This window comes from Chiloscyllium plagiosum, chromosome 9, assembly GCF_004010195.1.
Source record: "Chiloscyllium plagiosum isolate BGI_BamShark_2017 chromosome 9, ASM401019v2, whole genome shotgun sequence".
Taxonomy (NCBI): Eukaryota; Metazoa; Chordata; class Chondrichthyes; order Orectolobiformes; family Hemiscylliidae; genus Chiloscyllium; species Chiloscyllium plagiosum.
Genome location: NC_057718.1, coordinates 66,750,590 through 66,770,898, shown reverse-complemented (window position 1 = coordinate 66,770,898; position 20,309 = coordinate 66,750,590). Strand labels below are relative to the sequence as shown.

The 20,309-nt window shown below is 39.0% G+C and overlaps 1 protein-coding gene across 1 annotated transcript in view; it reads left to right on the top strand.

Annotated features, from left to right (window-relative positions):
• The first annotated feature begins 393 nt into the window (after positions 1-393).
• The window catches only part of LOC122553236 (NADPH oxidase 3-like), a 58,754-nt gene continuing 38,838 nt past the window's right edge, over positions 394-20,309 (top strand). Inside the window, exons 1-7 of the mRNA XM_043696821.1 lie at positions 394-438; positions 912-1,007; positions 1,110-1,220; positions 3,534-3,618; positions 9,185-9,330; positions 10,221-10,402; positions 16,208-16,337. Of these exons, the coding sequence (XP_043552756.1) occupies positions 394-438; positions 912-1,007; positions 1,110-1,220; positions 3,534-3,618; positions 9,185-9,330; positions 10,221-10,402; positions 16,208-16,337 (795 nt within the window). The remainder of the gene's footprint in view (positions 439-911; positions 1,008-1,109; positions 1,221-3,533; positions 3,619-9,184; positions 9,331-10,220; positions 10,403-16,207; positions 16,338-20,309) is intronic.

Sequence of the window (20,309 nt, the reverse complement as noted above, 5' to 3'; positions counted from 1 at the left end):
TTTTTCCACTTCATAAGCTATTTATTCAGTTTGGCTGACTGAATGGATCTGGCAGTGTAACCAATAGAAGTTCTGTTGAGAATGAGTAAGCTCTTCTTACATAGGATTCTTACCTCTGATGAGATGAAAGAAATCAATTTACTCACTGAGACCCAGTGCTTGAGCTTGTTTTTTTAATAATTGCCTACACTATGGGATGTTGGAATTCTTAATATTGTACTACATCTTAATAAATATGTGAATACCAGACCATCAAAGAGGATTGTGATTCCCAGAGTGCACCCTCAGTAATTCTACCCCTCAACAACAGATGACAGTGATGGGTAGGTAGAAAACAGAACACCAGTTGTAAAGGAGCTGAGAACAGACTGAAGCCACAGCTCTACGTGATCAATGGCAAACTGGTTTGTGAATGATGGTCCAAAGCTTATCATATTAGTAAGTTTTATACTTGTTAATTCATCAATATGCTTCCTGTAGAGTTACATCAGTCTATATTTGAACTCATTTTTACAAGTAATAATAAAACTAACTTTAGCACTGAACCTTTAATGTTAATTAGTTTTTTTATAGGCTTAAGTAAGTTTTGGAAAGTTTACAAAGAAACAGAACTAACCGCATTCTTTGAGAAATCTAGATCAATTATTGAAAAGCAAAAGCTACAGGTTGCACATCATGTTATACATTATATTCACACCATAAGGTTTTAATTTGCATCTGTTTATTAAGTAAAGTGTGAACCTAGTTGCTAACTTGGGCACATTTAAAATTTATTATTAAAATAAAATTCCTTTGCAATGTTTTAAACATTTGCTACCCCACAGTAATCCATTTAAAATAAATTAGACAAACTTGCAAAATGAAAAGCCATGACTTTCTAGTTTGTGAAATAAAAACTTCTTTTGTTACAGTTGTTGTGGTTGGGAGTCAACACTTTACTTTTTCTCCATACTTTCTTCCTGTATGAACAAGAAGCAGCATATATTTATACCCGAGCAATGCTTGGGGTAAGTGTTATGTTATTGTTATTTCACTATGTTTAATCTAGTTGAACCATTAATCTACCTTTAGTAGTAAGCAAGAGATGTTTGTCTGATTCCTCCTATCAGTCAGCATTGGCTTGGTCAAGAGCATCTGCAATGTGTCTCAACTTCAACAGTCTCCTGATTCTGCTGCCAGTCAGTCGAAATCTGATTTCACTTTTGAGAGGATCGTGTAATGTACGTATCATTTTATCAAAGTACCCTAAGGTTTATACCCTTTGCTACAGTTAGGCATAGTTTTACTCAGAAAAGATCAAATATATTAGATTTATCTGTAATGATAGAAATGTTAAATCCTTACGGTATACCAGAGGGTAAGATGAAATTTGTAAATTAGCATGAGCTGTTGAATTATGATAAAAATAAAGAAGAAAGAACTTGCCTTTGTGAAACAATTGAATTACTTTTAGAATTGAAGCATTGCAACCATTTTATATAAGCAAATGTAGCAAATATCATTCAAAGTTCAAATTATCTCCATGTTCTTTAATTGATAGATAACTTCTAGCCAAGACTTCAAGGAGCGCCAAATTGCTTTTTTAAATAGTGATTATTTACATCTAACTCACTCTATTCTTGATTATCAGTAAAGTGATAGAAAGGGTCCATCAGACAATAACCTGTTCAGTTTGGATTTTGCAATGTCACTCAATTCTTGACCTCATTTCAGCTTCAGTTAAACATGAAGTGAATTTCAAAGATGAGATGAAAGTGACTGTCTTTAACTTAACAACATAATATGGTATTAAGGAGCCCCAGCAGAACTGGTGGCAAGTCTCTCCATTGTTTGGAGTCATTCTAAACATAATAAAGATAATTGTGATTGCTAGAAGTCAATTATCTCAGCCCAAGGACATTACTGCAGGATTCTAGACCTAGCCATCTTGAGCTGCTTGGTCACTGTGCGGGAATACCAACAGAGCCTGAATGTTCCCTCCTCGCTTGCAGTAAGAGAAGGGCCAGGTGCCCTTCAACTTCAGAAGGTCCTAGTTGGGGTAAGAACTTTTTGCCTGTTGGCCATATAAGATTGACCGTTTTCTCCCTGCCAGCATATGTAACGTGTTGTCATAGAGATATAGAGTCATAGAATCACACAGCATGGAAACAGATCCTTCGGTCCAACCAGTCCACGCCGAACATAATTCCAAACTAAATTAGTCTCACCTGCCTGCTCTTGATCCATATCCCTCCAAACCTTTTCTATTCATGTACCTATCCAAATGTGTTTTAAATGTTGTAATTATATCCACATCCACCACTTCCTCAGGTATTTAATCCACACACGAACCACCCTCTGTGTAAAAATATTGCCCCTTGTATCTTTTTTAAATCTCTCTCCTCTCACCTTAAAAATATTCTATCTAGTCTTAAAAACCCCCATCGTTGGCAAAAGACAACTACCATTAACTCTACCTATACCTCTCATTATTTTATAAACTTCTTTTAGGTCGCCTCTCAATCTCCTACGCTACAATAAAAAAGTCCCAGCCTATTCAGCCTTTCTTTACAACTCAAATCTTCTATATCTAGCAACACCCTGGCAAACACCCTGGCAACACTCAATCATCACGTCTGGACCCTCTCCAGCTTGATAATATCCCCTTCCTCTAACTGGGTGTACAGAACTGGACACAGTATTCCAGAACAGGCCTCACCATGTCCTGCACAACCGCAATACAACTTCCCAACTCCTACACATAAAAGACTGAACAATGAAGGTAAGCGTTCCAAATGCCTTTTTAACCATCCTGTCTTTTTGTGACACAAACTTCAAAGAATTATGTACCTGCATCCCTTGGTCCCTCCGTTCTACAACGCTACCCAAGGCCCGATCATTAATTGTATAAGCCCTACCCTTGTTTGTTGTACCAAAAATGCAATACATTGCTGTTATCTAAATTGAATTCCATGTGCCTTTTTTCAGCCCATTGACCTATTTGATCCCTTTGTATCTTAGAAAACCTTCTTCACTGTCCACTATGCCTCCAGTTTTGGTGTCATCTGCAAGCTTACGAACTATATTCTCATCTAAATCATTTATGTGAATGACAAACAAAAGAGGACCCAGATCCAAACTCTGCAGAACACTGCTGGTCACAGGCCTCCATTCTGAAAAGCAACCCTCCACCATTACTCTGTCTCTTGCTGTTAAGTCAATTATGCATCCAATTGGCAAACTCACCCTGAATCCCATGTGACCTGACTATGTGAGAAAGGACGATGCCAGTAACTCCCACTTCCACAACAAATGCCAGATGTTAACTGCAAAATGGATGATTCCGTCCATTTTGTCAGGATTTTTGGAATTAGATTACTAGAGAATCTTAACTTCAAGAAAATCTTGAACTTCTATCACTTGGTAACGATTTCACTGCATTCATGAGGTGACTTAAAACTATTTAGCTTTCTCCTTTGTCAAATGTAGGGCATGCTTTTCACTAAATTTATTAGCTAATACCTAAAATGTTCTTATATACTTTCTTAACCCAGTATTGTCGAAGCAATATCAGAAAACAACTAGATAAAAACATCAGATTTCATCAGATTGTTGCCTACATGATAATCCTACATACAGGTAGATATTTGCTGATTATTAAAATTATGTTGCTGTTTGCTTGTTTGCTGTTATTAAGATTTTTCTTCGTTCTTTGAAACATTCTTTGATAGAGGTTAGTCTAAAGGCCTTTAGTTCCTTATTTCCCAGACTGAAACAACTTAGAGTCATAGAGTCATAGAGATGTACAGCATGGAAACAGACCATGGGGTCCAACTCATCCACGCCAACCAGATATCCCAATCTAATCTAGTCCCACCTGCCAGCACCCGTCCCATATCCCTCCAAACCCTTCCTATTCATATACCCATGCAGATGCTTCTTAAATGTTGCAATTGAGCCAGCCTCCATCACTTCCTCTGGCAGCCCGTTCCATAAATGCACCACCCTTTGCGTGAAAAGGTTGCCCCGTAGGACTCTTTTATATCTTTCCCCTCCCCTCTAAGCCTATGCCGTTTAGTTCTGGACTCCCAACCCCAGGGAAAAGACTTTGTCTATTTACCCTATACATGCCCCTCATGATTTTATAAACCTTTATAAGGTTACCCCTCAGCCTTCAACTCTCCAGGGAAAACAGCCTCAGGCTATTCAACCTCTCCTTATAACTCAAATCCTCCAACCCTGGCAACATCCTTGTAAATTGCTTCTGAACCCTTTCAAGTTTCACAATGTCCTTCCTATAGGAAGGAGACCAGAACTGCATGCAATATTCCAAAAGCGGCCTAACCAATGTCCTTCTGCAGCTGCAACATGACCTCCTAAGTCCTGTACTCAATACTCTGACCAATAAAGGAAAGCATACCAAACGCCTTCTTCACTATCCTATCTACCTGCGATTTCTACTTTCAAGGAGCTATGAACCTGCACTCCATGGTCTCTTTGTTCAGCAACACTCGTTAGGACCTTACCATTAAGTGTATAAGTCCTGCTAAGATGTGCTTTCCCAAAATGCAGCGCCTCGCAATTATTTAAATTAAACTCCATCTGCCACTCCTCATCCCATTGGCCCATCTGATCAAGATCCCATTGTAATCTGAGGAAACCTTCCTCACTGTCCACTACACCTCCAATTTTGGTGTCATCTGCAAATTTACTAACTATACCTCTTATGCTCACATCCAGATCACTTACATAAATGATGAAAAGTAGTGGATCCAGCACTGATCCTTGTGGCACTCCACTCTGAAAAACAACCCCTCCATCACCACCCTCTGTCTTCTCCTTTTGAGCCAGTTCTGTGTCCAAATGGCTAGTTCTCCCTGTATTCCATAAGATGTAACCTTGCTAACCAGTCTCCTATGGGGAACCTTATCGAATGCCTTACTGAAGTCCTTATAGATCACTTCTACCACTCTGCTCTCATCAATCCTCTTCGTTATTTCTTCAAAAAACTCAATCAAGTTTGTGAGACATGATTTCCCATGCACAAAGCCATGTTGAGTATCCCGAATCAGTCCTTGCTTTTTCATGTACATCCTGTCCTTCAGGATTCCCTCCAACTTGCCTCTTTAAATCAAATTGTTCTAATTATTTATTTCTTGATGCACTAGTTATCATTTGTTTCTGTATCTACAATAGAATTATACAGTACAGAAGGAGGCCATTTGACCCATTGTGTCTGTACCAGCTCCCAAAAGAGCTACCCAGCTACTCCCATTCTCCAGCCCTATTTCCATAGCCCTCTAAATTCACCACTTTCAAACATATATCCAGCTCTCTTTTAAAATCTCCTATGGAATCTGCCTCCAGTATTCTCCCAGGCCACGCATTCCAGATCCTAACAACTCTCTGAGAAAAAAAGTTTCTCTTCATATCACTCCTAGCTCTCTTGCTGACAGTCTTGAAATTGTGAACCCTAGTTACTGACATACCAAATGGTGGAAGCAGAATATCGTTCTTTATCCTGTGAAAATTGTTTATAATTTGTTCAACACTTCAATAAGGTCACCTCTTGATCTTCTCTGCTCCAAGAAGAATTAGCCCAATTTCTCTAATTTTTCCTTGTAGCTAAAATTCCTCACTCCTGGTATAATTCTAGCAAATCCCCTTTGAACTCTATCCAGGTCTTTAACATATTTTTTTTAAATAAAGTGTTCGGAATTAAACAAAACCAAGCCACATGAGGATAAAGTTAAAAATCACAACCACCAGGTTATAGTGCAACAGGTTTATTTGCAAGTACAAGCTTTCAGTGTGCTGTTACTTGATGAAGGAGCAGCATTTCAAAAATGTGCACTTCCAAATGAACCTGTTGGACTATAACCTGGTGTCATGTGATTTTTAACCTTGTCCACCCCAGGAGAAAGTGAGGACTGCAGATGCTGGAGATCAGAGTCGAAAAATGAGGCACTGGAAAAGCACAGCAAGTCAGGCAGCATCTGAGGAGCAGAAGCGATAGTGATAGGTTGGAGCGGAGGATGGAACAGATAGGTGAGAAGGGAGACGGACAGGTAGGACAGTTCAAGAGGGCGATGCCGAGTTGGAGGGTTGGATCTGGGATGAGGTGGGGGACGGGAGATGAGGAAACTGGTGAAATCAATGTTGATGCCATGTGGTTGGAGAGTCCCAAGGTGGAAGATGAGTTGGTCTTCCTTCAGGCGTCGGGTCATTGTGATTTGGCAGTAGAAGAGGCCTAGGACTTTCATGTCCTTGGTGGAGCGGAACGGGGGAGGGAAAGTGGTTGGCCACTGGTTGATGTGGTTGTTTGGTGCGTCTGTCCCAGAGATGTTCTCTATAACATTCCACGAGTTGGATCCTGTCTCCCCAATATAGGGGAGACCACATTGAGAGCAACGGACACTGTAGATGTGTAGGAAAATCTCTGCTGGATGTGGAAGAATCCTTTTGGGCCTTGAATGGAGGTGAAAGTGCAGGTTTTATACCTTCTCCTATTTCAAGGAGTGCAATTTTCTCCCTCCCCCCACCCTACGTAGTCAATAATGCCCTCCAGCTCATCTCCTCCAGCTCCTGTATCTCTGCCCTTGAACTCCACCCCTCCAACTGCAAAAAGGATATTGGCCGGATGCTGGCAGATGGGACTAGATTGGGTTGGGATATGTGATCAGCATGGACGGGTTGGACTGAAGGGTCTGCTTCCATGCTGTACATCTCTATGACTCCATGACTCTATAGCCCCAACTGGTCGTCACCTTCCACTCCACCTATCTTCCACCATTTCTGCCAACTACAGTCAAATCCCACCACTGAAGATATATCAGCATCCCCATCAGCATTCCACAGAGGACATTCCCTCCAAGAATCCCTTGTTAGGTCCATGACCCCCCACCACCCCTCCACGCCCTCCACCAACCGCCCCTCCACTGTCGACACCTTCCCTTGCTGCCACAAAAGGTGTAAAACCTGCGCTCATACCTCCCCCCTCACCTCCATCCAAGGCCCCACAGGATCCTCCCTCATCCGCCAGAGATTTTCCTCCAACTTATCTACTGTGTCCATTGCTCTCGATGTTGTCTCCTGTACATTGGGAAAACAGGACACCAACTCGTGGAACATTTCAGAGAACATCTCTGGGACACACACACCAAACAACCCCACCGCCCTGTGGCCAACCATTTCAACTCCCCCTCCCACTCCATCAAGGACATACATGTCCTGGACCTCCTCCATTGCCAAATCCTAGCCACCCAATGCCTGGAAAAAGACCATCTCATCTTCCGCCTTGGGACCCTCCAACCACACAGTATTAACATCGATTTCACCAGTTTCCTCATCTTCCCTTCTCCCCTCCACATCCCAGATCCAACCCTCCAACTTAGCACCACCCTATTGAACTGTCCCAAATGTCCATCTTCCTTTCCACCTATCCACTCCATCCTCCTCTCCGATCTATCACCATCACCCACCTGCATCTGCCTACTGGCTTCCTAATTAGCTTCCCTGCAGCACCACCTCCCCTCCTATTTATCTCTCAGCCCCCTTCCTCCTACCACATTCCTGATGAAGGGCCTATGCCCAAAACTCTCTTGACTCTCCTGCTCCTCGAATACTGCCTGACCACCTGTGTTTTTCCAGTGCCTCACCTTTTGACTTTGCCTACCCCAGTACAACAGCGGCACCTCCACACCAGACAAGGATGGTTGTTTCTTTGCTTCAAGGACATTAGTGAACCTGATGTGTTTTTCCTGATAATTGATTCATAGTCATCATTAGACTCTTTTTAATTGAATCCAAATTCCATCATCTGCTGTGGTGGGTTTTGAACCCAGGTCATTCCTAGGGTCTCTGGCGTAATAGCCAACTAATATTACCATTAGGTCAATACCTCCCCACATTGTCTCCCTGTACGTACAGCCAAAATGTCATGAAATTCAGAGTAGGACCTAATTTGCCCAAATTCATGGATAAAGCCAGATACAATCCAAAATCTAAATCCCATATTTAGCACACATCAATAAAGCCTTGGAAAATACAGATCACATGAATTTCCAAACCAGGATATAATTCTGTTCACATACCTTGAATGAAGAAGCTGCTTTTTGACATTACAGTTGTCCCAAACCTCGGTTTCTCTTACACTTTAAACTATAATTATATATTTATTCATTGTAAAAATATTTAGATAAATTGGTATTAATTCAATAGCCCTCGACATGAAGTGAACAGCCCCTCTGATGTCACTCACTCCCCAGTATCTGTCCAGCCACTCCAATGTGTCTTTGATCAGACACCAAATGTATCTACAGAAACTTTGATCCAATAGCCAGCCATCCACTGCGTCTCAAGCTCCCAGTGTCCCTGAACCTACAGTAAACATACATTCTTTTCCTGACTCACAAGCTGTGCCAGCAAAACATTTACCTGTTGATTCCATTTGTTCTTGCTTCTCTTCAACTGCTATATTTCATGAAGCCTGGAGTTTTGGAAATGCCACAGAGTTCAGTTTGTTTATTTGCTTTCTCCAATTTCTTCCATGTTCTGCAAGTATTGACTCAAGCTAAGGTTCTAAATATTATGTACATAACTAATGCACAACCTAAGCCTCTGTTCTTTGCCAATGGCATTGGCAGAATTTTTTTCACAGTAGACAACACAGCCAAATCATTGCTGGCATTATCTGATATCTACATATACATTTTTTTCCAGTGCTGAGGCCACACAAACTTTGAATAAAATGATGGTAATCACGAGGTCAGGTGGCATTATTGCCATTGGTCAGGAACACCTCTCTGGACCAAGGATTGCCTGAAAAGAAAGGGCCCTTGGGATCTGCCAAAAGGCCTCCATTACTTATCTCAAACTCTCCCAGATGGAGGAGTCCTCCTATCATTAACAGAATTACAGCGAAGACAGGAAGAAGCCCTTATTTGACCACTAAAGTGGCTTAATTTGACCACTAATGTTCTCTATGTGATACCCTGCAGCTCCCAGTGTTGGCAGAACAACATGACAATGGAAAGTTGACAGACACACTACTTACTCACCCCATTTTACAAGCCTTCCTACCTCCCACCACATCCCCAACATGATGTTAGAATCCCGCCCCTATTTGCAAACCATTGTATAGATAATTTTATGAAATAAAGCTACCTAAGTGTAGAAAATAAAATATTTGTGTCTTAACATTTAGTTATTCATGTAATTGCACATCTGTTCAATCTTGAACGATACCACGCAAGTTATTCACCTGTTGCCAAAGACTTACTGATCAGGCTTTCCAGCATTGGGAAGAACTCCAGTGAAAACTACCTCAACCCCATCAGAACGTATGACACGGTATGTTCGCTCTAATTCCAACCATTGTAGAGGAGAGAAATTACAAATTGCTGTCAGTTTAAAAACTGAAGTAATGTACATAATAATTCATTTTCTTTTACAGATCTGAGTATTATGTACTGTTTATAAAATGCACACTACCCAACTGGAGATTTCTGTGCAATATCTAAATGTACATAATTGTTGAATCTACCCTTTCAAATGGTTTAAGTGACTAATTAATATTATGATTTATGTTTTGCATTACTAAGTTTAGCTGGTTATATAAGGGCCTGGCTTTGTAAACAAACATTGGATTCTTAATTGATTAAACTAAGGAATGAAGATAATGGGTTAAAGAATGGAATCATTAGCTTTAGTTGATAAAATGGAAAGCCATTTGAATTATTTAAATAATATGTTTGCAAATATCAATTGCTTAGTTTTAACAAAACTAAATTAAAATACGCTGTAAAATTGATGTTTTTAGCAGCTGTTTATCTTTCTGAATTTTACCATATTTCTTCCCAATGTCAAGAATTTATGCAGAAACAAAGTTCCTATTTGTGTGTGTGTGTAGAAATTGCATATGTTTAATGAAAGTTTAACATGTTTCATAATTGAAGTCGTATTAATGATCGAATATGACAATCAATTAAAATGTAGAATCACATCTTATTTGCTCCTCATTTTTTTTGAGTTAAGTCAGAAGTAAATGTAAGGTTTAGAGGTAGATTTATAGGAAGTTGAGCAAAGTCTTACAAACTTCTTACTTTGAGCTTGGCATCCAGGAAATTACATTTATGGGATTTAATATAGATTTTTGTATAAGAGATGTTCATCATGATTCAATTCTGAAATAGAAAAAAACTTACTTATGATTACTTATGTGATACTGTCTGTATTTCCAGAACCCAGTGAAAGAGCTATTAAGTAGTGCAGCTGGAGTGACTGGCATCATTATTACTGTGGCTTTCGTTCTGATGGTGACTTCTTCCACGTGGGTTATTGTGAAGTCATTTTATGAAGTGTTTTGGTTCACTCACCATCTCTTCATTATATTTTTTATTGGTCTCATCATTCATGGGTCTGGGTAAGTGTATTTTTTATTTGTTAGCTTATGATGTTCATGCAATATTGAAGTGACAAAGGTAAGCATTTCTGGCAATTAATTTTTACCTTGACAACAGACAAAACAGGTGGCATCAGCATTGTGAACATATGAGAAAAATGTGAGTCCATTTACATTCTAATTATACATTTAAGCAATTAAAAATAGGTGTTTGTAGTTATAACAATTGCAATGATATTTATTGCATTTTGAATCACATTTTGATGAATTAATCTTTAACAACAAAGCACATGCTGTAAATTTAAGCTCTAAATCCTTATTTATGATATATGAAGTATACCTAAAGGAGATATGAGAGTACACAGTGAAAATCTGATCAAAGTTTCTTTTAAGTTATGAAGAAATTGATGGGTTAAAATGTGAAGCTATTTGCGTGAATCAGAAGGACTGAGTTAATTTATAAACAAAATCTCATTCTGAATGTCAATTTAGAAAATGTATTGTGTTCTACGTTTGTCGTAAATTCTAATAACATTCCTATATATATTTAAGTTTAGTTTGTTATTAATAATACACAACGGTGATCTTCTCCTTTACAGTAGTTAATTTGGAGAAAGTTCATTATGAAATACCTGGTAGTCAAATATTTCATAGACGTTGATGTATAGATCAAACTTTAAAGTTTTAAAAATCGCTCCAAACGCAGAGGTTGATTTACACTAAGAACTTTTCTGACCACCAATTGTGCGGGAAGTAACTGCCTTATATAAGTGGAGGCAATAGTTGTATTGTCACTTGTTCTGTATCATGCAGTGGAGCAGGCAAATAGGGAAAGTTCTGTGAAAATAGAAGAAATGTTGGTTCTCCCTAGAAGATTCTACCCACAGTGGTCATTCTAATGATTCCATGCAATCTATTTGTGCATAGTACAATCCATTGTACCATGTTACATGGCCATATATATGCAATTTTAATACAGACACTGCTTACACACTGTCTTTCTTTTCCTCCGGCAGGGTACTCCCTAGATTGCTGCGTGGTTATGCATGCATGCAGACTAGAGAGAACCATGCTTGCAAAATGTCTTCCCGGAAAGTCAGTCCTATTACGGGAACAGAGGAGACTACATTTCACAAAGTTGTGTCACCTCTCCCATAATGATCTAATGCCTCAAGCTAGGGCAAGAACAGACCTCCCAGTCACCAATGCCCTTATATCCTATTCCACAGATAGGCACAAGTGCCTTGAGCAATGTGTCTCAATTTGTCATGCATAAAAGCATTAAGGAGGTCATAGAAATATTGTCTAGATTAGATTCCCCACAGTGTGGAAATAGCCCAATAAGTCCACACCAAAGAGTAACCCACCCAGATTCATTTCCCTCTAACTAATGCACCTAACACTACGGGCAATTTAGCATGGCCAATTCACCTGACCTGCACATCTTTGGACTGTGGAAGGAAACCAAAGCATCCTGAGGAAACCCACGGAGATACGGGGAGAACGTGCGAACTCCACACAGACAGTCAGCCAAGGCTGGAATCAAACCTGGGACCCTGGTGCTGTGAGACAGCAGTGCTAACCACTGAACAACTGTACTACCCTAAAAGAACTATTTTGTATAAAAGAAAAGTGGATTCCTCCCTGAAGTGGAAACACCAGAATGAAAGGACATATGGACTTGCCAAGTATCAGGCTTCCTAATGGTACAGGGCATGATTGACTATAGAGCTGAATAAATGAATGAATAAATTATGTAATGTCATGTATATTTTACAGTGAGAAAAACAGTAAAATACAGTGAAAAGCTTTTTGGCTGTTGCCACGTTTTAAGAGTAAGATGAAAAATAGAAAGCTATAGCCTAAACAGAATTCATCAATCCTGAGTAGGCTCATCATCAACGACACCTAGGTTGCCATCCCTCCGCCACTGCCTCGCAGCCACCTACATTGAACCCTACCAATGTTGAAATTGCCACTCTTCAGGCACCATTTTTGCTGTTGGGCATATGTCCTCCGTCACTGCCTTGCCGCCATTTGCGCTGGGCCCACCAATGTCAGAGTGATACTCAAAGCCTTTACATCAATCTGAAAGTTATCACATTTGCAAAGCTACCTCTTAATCAATGTGGAGTTGGTGTGTAATCATAACAAGAAATTCTATTCAGTGAATGTCTCACTATTCTGGCAGTTCCCATTGAATGGTAGGCCTTTTTCCCCAGTCCAATACTTCCCACTCACGTCTCCAATTTACCACATGCAGATCCCAAATCTGCAGTCGCCTTTATACTATTCCTTTTGCAAATATCTGAAAAGGTGGCAGCCACTTTAAGGTCAAATGATGATGTTTCCTTGTTAAAGATCTATTTATACTTCTTCATGAGGTTGCAGTGGCTATTCAGATAGCAGTTTTTGACTGTCCGTAAACTTGAAATCATATGGGAAGAGTTGAGTTGGCTAATGGTCACTCTATTAGCAGTTTCTAATTGATAGCCTTTTTCAGATGAGTATGAAGAATAAATGAAATTGATGCATAAGGCAGCAAATTCATCCATGAAGACTTCAGCAGTAGTGGGTGTCATGGGCTCTATGGCTTTGAGCTTAATAATTCAATTCGCTATCTCTTCCAGGGGAATCCAGGTGTGCTGGTCCTGCATTGATCTTGTCAGTCGGTTTCCTGGTGACGATTACATTTTCCTGCATGAAAGAGGGCAGAAATTCAATGTCTGCATGTCAGAATGCTTTAATGACATGTCTGACACAATTAAATAGTAATAGGCTTGCTGAAGCATGCAGAGATTGTGAGTGTGTATTTGTGTCATGAATGCGGTGAATACGAGTGAGACATAGGGTCAAGTTGTGCTTCCTGACTAGTGTTAGGGGTCTGAGATTTGATGTTCAGCTGCACTCATTTTGTCCATCTGAATGAGGTCATTGAATTTATTTCATCACTGCTCCTATCTACTCAGTACTATATTCCAGATATTAAGCCCTCTTTCCATTCTCTGTGGAGGCTCCTTCTTGGGGTATACATCCACCCTGGAAGAAATATGGTGCTTCCTAGCCTTTGCCAGTCAAACCTGTGAATCCAGGGTAGCATTTTTAAAATGGAAACCCTTTTATTCGGGCTAGTGAGACAGCTACCTTGTCTCAATGCTCCAATGTCTTACGATTTTCCAAGTCTCCAAGATTCCCTTTCCCCTAATTAAAAAGGAAAAAATAATATTGCACCAATTATTTTTATCTACATAAAACATGGGCTTGTGCGTTATTAAATGTAGCTTCTAATTAATAGTTGCTAAGAAAAATAAATGTTCATAAATGACAAACTTTATGGATTGTTAAAGGAAAATTGTGTTTGACAAAATTGATTAAGCACTTTTGTCAAAATAATAGAGTTGCTGAACATAGTGTAGATGATGTTGTCCACATTGATTGCCAACGGGTTTTTGATAAAGTACACATAATGCATTTGTTAGAAAAAACTGAAGCACATGGCATTAAAAAAGGGTAATGCCAGAACTGAACAGAAATTGCATGCAAAATTGACTAAGGCAGAGAAAGTAGAGAGTAAGAGTGAGCAGGTGCTTTTCAGATTGGAGGGAAGTATGCAATAGAGTTCCTCAGGGGTCAGTGTTACAGTTGTTCTTTCTGACATACTAATGGCCTGAACTTAATTATGCAGGTCACAGTTTCAAAGTTTTCAGATGACAAAATAGAAATGTGGTATCAGTGAGGAAGGTAGCCATAGATTTCTGGAGGATACATATGGCATAGTGATATGGGCAGATAAAACTTAATGCAGAAAAGTATAGTGTGATGCATTTAATAGGAATCTTCAGGAGTCACATTATAAACTAAATACATCATTTTAAAGGAGATGCAAGACTACAGTTTCCTATGAGTTTACATACTTAAATCTTAGATCAAGATCAAGAGGAAGGAATTCTAAGGAGATTCTCGCATTTGAGTCTGTTTTTGCTCAACAGGAATTTTAGCGGAAGTCATCCTGACTGGTGGCTTAGGACCCAATACGTTGGGCAACATAACAGCAGAGAGTGTAGCCCAGAAGCAACTAGCATTCTAATTCTGGTCGAGAACTTGAAACAGATAGAGTGAGGAGGGTCATTCTTCGATGTGGTGTTATCCTCAAGAAGATCTGGCTGTTTTTTCTCACATCAACTAGTGTATGGCCTTTTAAGTGATACAGGCAAATTGATGGCACCATTTTATACTATATGTAATATATGCACTGTGGGAATTGGCAATGAAAATTCAGTTGACAAAGGCACAGTTCACATACAGAGGAGACAATTATTTGGCAGTCATGACTAGATTTGAACCCAGCTCTGGAAGTGACAAGTCTAATTTAGTGTTCTGAGTGTGTTTAGCGGATTGCAATTTTAATTTTAAACATGCTAGGATTTTTAAAAATTTCATAAACATGCTTTATTCATTTAAAATTATCTATAAATACATAGATTCTAAATCAGTTATATATTTTGTCTTTGCAGAGAGAAAAAAACATACAAAATATTGGAATTTTGATATTTCTCATGGTTAGGAACTGAAATGCACTTCCTCAGATGGTAGTAGAGATAGCTTGAATTGAGACAATCAAGAGGGACTTTGATAGTTTCTGAAAAGGAAGAACATGCAAGGGCACAGTGGGAGAAGTGGAACTAGGTTAAAAAAATCATAAGGCAAATTTTTGTGTTTTGCGATTTGATCAAGGTGCAGCGGGCTTTCTGGATTGCTGGGATGAAGTATTCCTGCTTCTCATCGCTGATAAGCACAACAATCCGCACTTCCTTTTAACTGTTGATTTATCAGGAATCCAGAAGACACAATTGGTTTATGTTAAACTGGAAAGACAAATAAAATCTGAGGCACACAACTTCATTAAAATATTTAAATGAACAACCCACTTCCAGGAAATGGTTGATGCCCATACTCCCTGTGCCACCAAAGTCAGCAGATTTGAGAAAGTTTAGGATCAGGGAAAAGGGGAAAGAGAAGGGGAGTAGGATTAATTGATTGCCTATTTGAAAGAGCTGGCACAGGAAAGATGGGCCTACTTCATTTATGTTATAACCTATGACAATTTTAAACCACTTGCGTCTCTTGATGCATAAAAGCAGTTTAAGATTATTATATTTGGTATAAGAGTGACTTTTAATCAGATCAGTTTTTTTTATTTGACAATATTTTGGCTGAACAAATTTCAATTTGTGTTTTTTTTATATTGATATTTTGATATTGTTTGATATGATGGAGTTCCCATTCAAAGTGATATTAAACTTCTGGGCCACCAAAGCAACATTATCCAGCCATGACACATTCTCTGATTTAATATGAATGGTTAAAATATAAACTAATTGTTTTTAATAAATTCACCTTTTTTTCTTTGATTGAGTAGAGAGCAAAGTTAATGTAATTTAATGTACTATGGACACTTCTTTAACTGTTCTATCATCACCCAACAGATATTGTAATTCTGTATTATTTATGATATTAAGAAGATTGTATGCAATGTGTTTTCATACCAAACATTTTCACCTGACAAATAAGTTATCTTAAGGACTGTTAAATTGATATTCTACTGAATGTATTTGTAATTAAAATCAATAATAACAGATGTTTAGGATAAAGATTATAAATTATATTTTGTGATAGAAAAACTGTAATAGATTTATTATATAAAACTATAATTGAAAATTATAGAAACAATAAGGATGTTTAAAATATTGAATTTATATTTTAATTTCCAAAAATCCTTCATAAAATTAGGCAGTAAATAGTTGATTGTGCGATCCTGTGTTTCAGCCGCATTGTTCGAGGACAAACCCGTCAGAGTCTTCAGGAGCACAATGTTACATACTGCAAAGATCATTATGAAGAATGGGGAGACATCCCAGAATGCCCATTACCACAGTTTGCTGGAAATGAACCAGTAGTAAGTCAGAATCTTTAAGCTAAATGAAATACCTCAATATTTTATGGTTCTGTTTTATGGAGCTGCATGAGGGTTTGTTGGGTAGTGGCACAATGAATTTGTATTACACTGATGAAGCCACATTCTTCGCTCAAAAAGGTGACTTGCTGGACCATTTCAGAAGGCATTAAAAATGAGCCACATGGTGTGGACTAAGGTTGAATATGAGTGGTTTTTCCTTCCCTTGATGGAAAACAAAAAAAATCTTTACAATAATCCAATAGATTCCACAATCACTTTTCCTGGTGATAGACTTGACAATATGGTCATACTTAATGCAATTTAAAAAAAAATTAAAATATGTTTCTAATTATTCTGTTCAGAGATGATGTTACACACCTCTGGAGCAGGTGGGATTTAGAACATAGAACAATACAGCACAGAACAGGCCCTTCGGCCCACGATGTTGTGCCGAACATTTGTCCATAGAACATAGAACAATACAGCACAGAACAGGCCCTTCGGCCCACGATGTTGTGCCGAACATTTGTCCATAGAACATAGATTTGAACCTAAGTTTCTTGGTCCAGGGGTAGGAACACTACTACTGCATCACAAGAGGGTCCACTAAGTTCATGATGTTAGATACTTGATCACGATCAAAACAACTGCACTACCATAACTTACCTTAATGAGCCACAAAGGTCAGGATGATTGCAGTTTTGATCACTGCTTGTGCTAAGTTAGCTAACCTCTATCACGTCAACAGTTGTGGCACACAAACCAATGTCAGAATCTAAATCATCTCTTCTCTCGAAAGTAATAGGAATATGGAGGGACAGGAAACCAAGGTTTATCAATTGTGCTACAAGGTTTTTTTTATAGATATTTTTATTAGAAATTTAACATTTTTACAAGTTTACAAAAATAAACAAAACTCTCAGATATAAACATTGATATACAATTAGCTCAAATATACAATAGCCAAAATTTAACAAAAAAAACAAAACAAAAAAAAACGAAAAAGAAGAAAAAAAAACAAACAAAACTCAACTATCTACTAATCTAACCTACAACTAACCAGGGTGTATATTTAAGTCTCTTACATGCTTGGAATGTGTTAACATCAGATGTATTAAAACCCATATTCGTGCGGGATTCCTCCCCCGAGGGGCCCCGGACCAGCCAGGTTTGTAAGCTCAATTAAATAAAAGCCCTTGTTAGGATAGCCGAAATATCTGCATTTATGTAATTCAAAAAGGGCTGCCATATTTTATAAAATAATTCGATCTTTCGGTGCACCATATTTGTAAGGAAGTCAAGGGGAATACATTCCATAATTAGTCTGTGCCAATTTGAAAATCCAGGGGGGCCCTCAGCCGCCCAGTTCACCAAAATATTTTTCCTTGCAAGAAAGAGAGGATAGAAAATAGTCTCTTCCCGTACATGTCCAGGGAGGGAAAGTTCGAAAAGCCCAAGAGGAGAGATACAGCGTCCACTTTAATTTCCGTTCCTAAAATTTCTGTCAGGGTACTTGCTACTATAGTCCAATATCTACGGATCTTATGACAGGTCCATAAGCAATGTACAAGAGTGCCCACCTCTATTTTGCATTTAGGACACATTGGAGATGCTCCTGCCTTAAATTTTGCCAATCGAACCGGTGCTATATGGGCCCTATGAAGTATCTTCAGCTGGATAGCCTGGGTTCTGTTACAAATAGTAATTCTTCTAGCATTTTCCCAGATATCATTCCACGTTTCTGTGGAGATTTCTAGTCCCAGATCCTGATCCCATATTTGGAATCCCCATGCTCCCACTATAGGTGCATAGGGGGATGTTTTAGGGGAATTGGCCTCATTTTGCCGCATTATATTCCAAGCCTTGATTGTATTTAGTGTTATAGGGTTTTTACAGTGATCTGTAATGATTTTCCTCTTGTCTGAGAATAAAAGGTTAATAAGTGGGTATTTTACTTGAGAGGCCTCGATGTCCAACCAGATTGATTGTGGATCAGACAAGACCCAATCAGCTATGTAACTTAATAGGGAACTTAACTGATGTTTCCTAAAGTCTGGGAAGTCCAATCCTCCCCTTGCCTTTGGAAGCTGTAGCTTCTTCAGCTTAATGAGGGGCCACCTATGATTCCAGATAAAGGAACCCAGCCAGCCATATAATTTACATAAAGCCGTCCTCGGCAGCATCACCGGAAGCATTCTCATAGGGTATAGGAGACGGGGCAGGACATTCATTTTAATTAGTGCTATTCTACCCAACCAGGAAATTCGTAGGTCTCCCCATCGCTGGAGGTCCTGCCTTATCCTTTCCAGTAAATACACAAAATTAGCCTTATACAACTGACCAAATACTGGAGTAATAAAAATGCCTAAATATAAGAAGCCCTCCGGGCTCCAACGAAAGGGAAAATGGGATCCGTCCGCTAAGCGGGGTATCATAGCAAGACCACCCATTGGCATAGCCTCCGATTTTCATAAATTAATTTTATAGCCTGAGAATGCACTAAATGTATTGATAACTTGGATTAGGCGAGGTATGGACATCAGAGGGTTACTGAGGAATACCCTTTATCTGCATAAAGGGGCCACTATATTAGGATCAGCTCGTATAGCTTCTGCTCATGGTTCAATTATTAGCATAAATAACAATGGCGAGAGGGGACATCCCTGACGGCAGCCCCTACCCACACTGAAGCTATCCGAACCTAATCCATTGGTAACCACAACTGCTTTGGGATCACTATACAATGTTGAGACCCATTTGGTAAACACCTGTCCAACGCCAAACCTTTCCAATGTGTAAAACAAATATGACCATTCGACCCTATCAAGTGCCTTTTCCGCGTCTAATGAAACCACTACTCTTGGTATCTTTCCCTGATGACAGGCTTGAATCATATTCAGAGCCCTTCTAATATTATTGGATGATCTACGGCCCTTAATAAACCCCGTCTGATCCTCCTTTATAATATGTGGCAGTATCCTTTCTAGTCTCAGTGCTAACATTTTAGAAAGGATTTAAAAATCTACATTTAGCAAGGATATTGGTCTGTATGATGTACAATCTTCTAGGTCCTTTCCTTTTTTAAGGATAAGAGAGATATTTGCCTCTTTCAGCGAAGGCAGGAGACAGCCCTGACTATATGCATAGTTATACATGTCCATAAGTGGACCAGCCAATATTTCTGTAAATTCTTTGCCTTAGCATTCTGAAGTTGCCTAATTGCATCAAGTATTTCTTGGAGTGTAAGAGGAGCATTTAGGACCGATACTTGTTCCGGAGTTAGGCCTGGAAAAGTCAAATTTTTAAAAAATGACTGCATCCTCTTCGTCCTATCTTCACAATCCTGTGATTTATATAACTCAGAATAAAATTCTCTAAAGATCGCACTAATCTTTTTATGATCATGAGTCAAAATACCCGTACTTTCCTGGATAGACGTAATAGTCTGAGGGGCCTTTTTTTTCTTTGCAAGAAATGCTAAGTATCTACCCGGTTTGTCGCCATATTCATATAACCTTTGCTTTGCAAATAATATTTCCCTCTTAGCCGTTTGAGCAAGTGTAGTATTTAGAGCTGTCCTAAGAGCTGTAATCCTTTGCAATTTAATAATAGAAGGTCTATCAGTGTATGCTGTTTCAGCCGCTTTTAAGCGGGCTTCAAGCAGACGCTGTTGTTCTCCCTTTAATTTCTTCTGGGTCGCTGAGTAGGAGATGATCAAGCCTCGCGTGTAAGCTTTGATGGTCTCCCACATCATTGACGGGTTGCTAGCTGTACCTGAATTAATTTCTAAAAAAGTTTTAAATCCTTGAGAGAAGTACTTTACAAATTTACTATCTTTCATTAAGAAGGGGCCCATACGCCAATGCCGAGGGGATGTCCCACTGTTCCTCACCTTAGTTTCCATATATACAGCAGCGTGGTCAGAAATTGCAATATTACCTATTTTACAGGATGATATGGAATTAAAAAAAA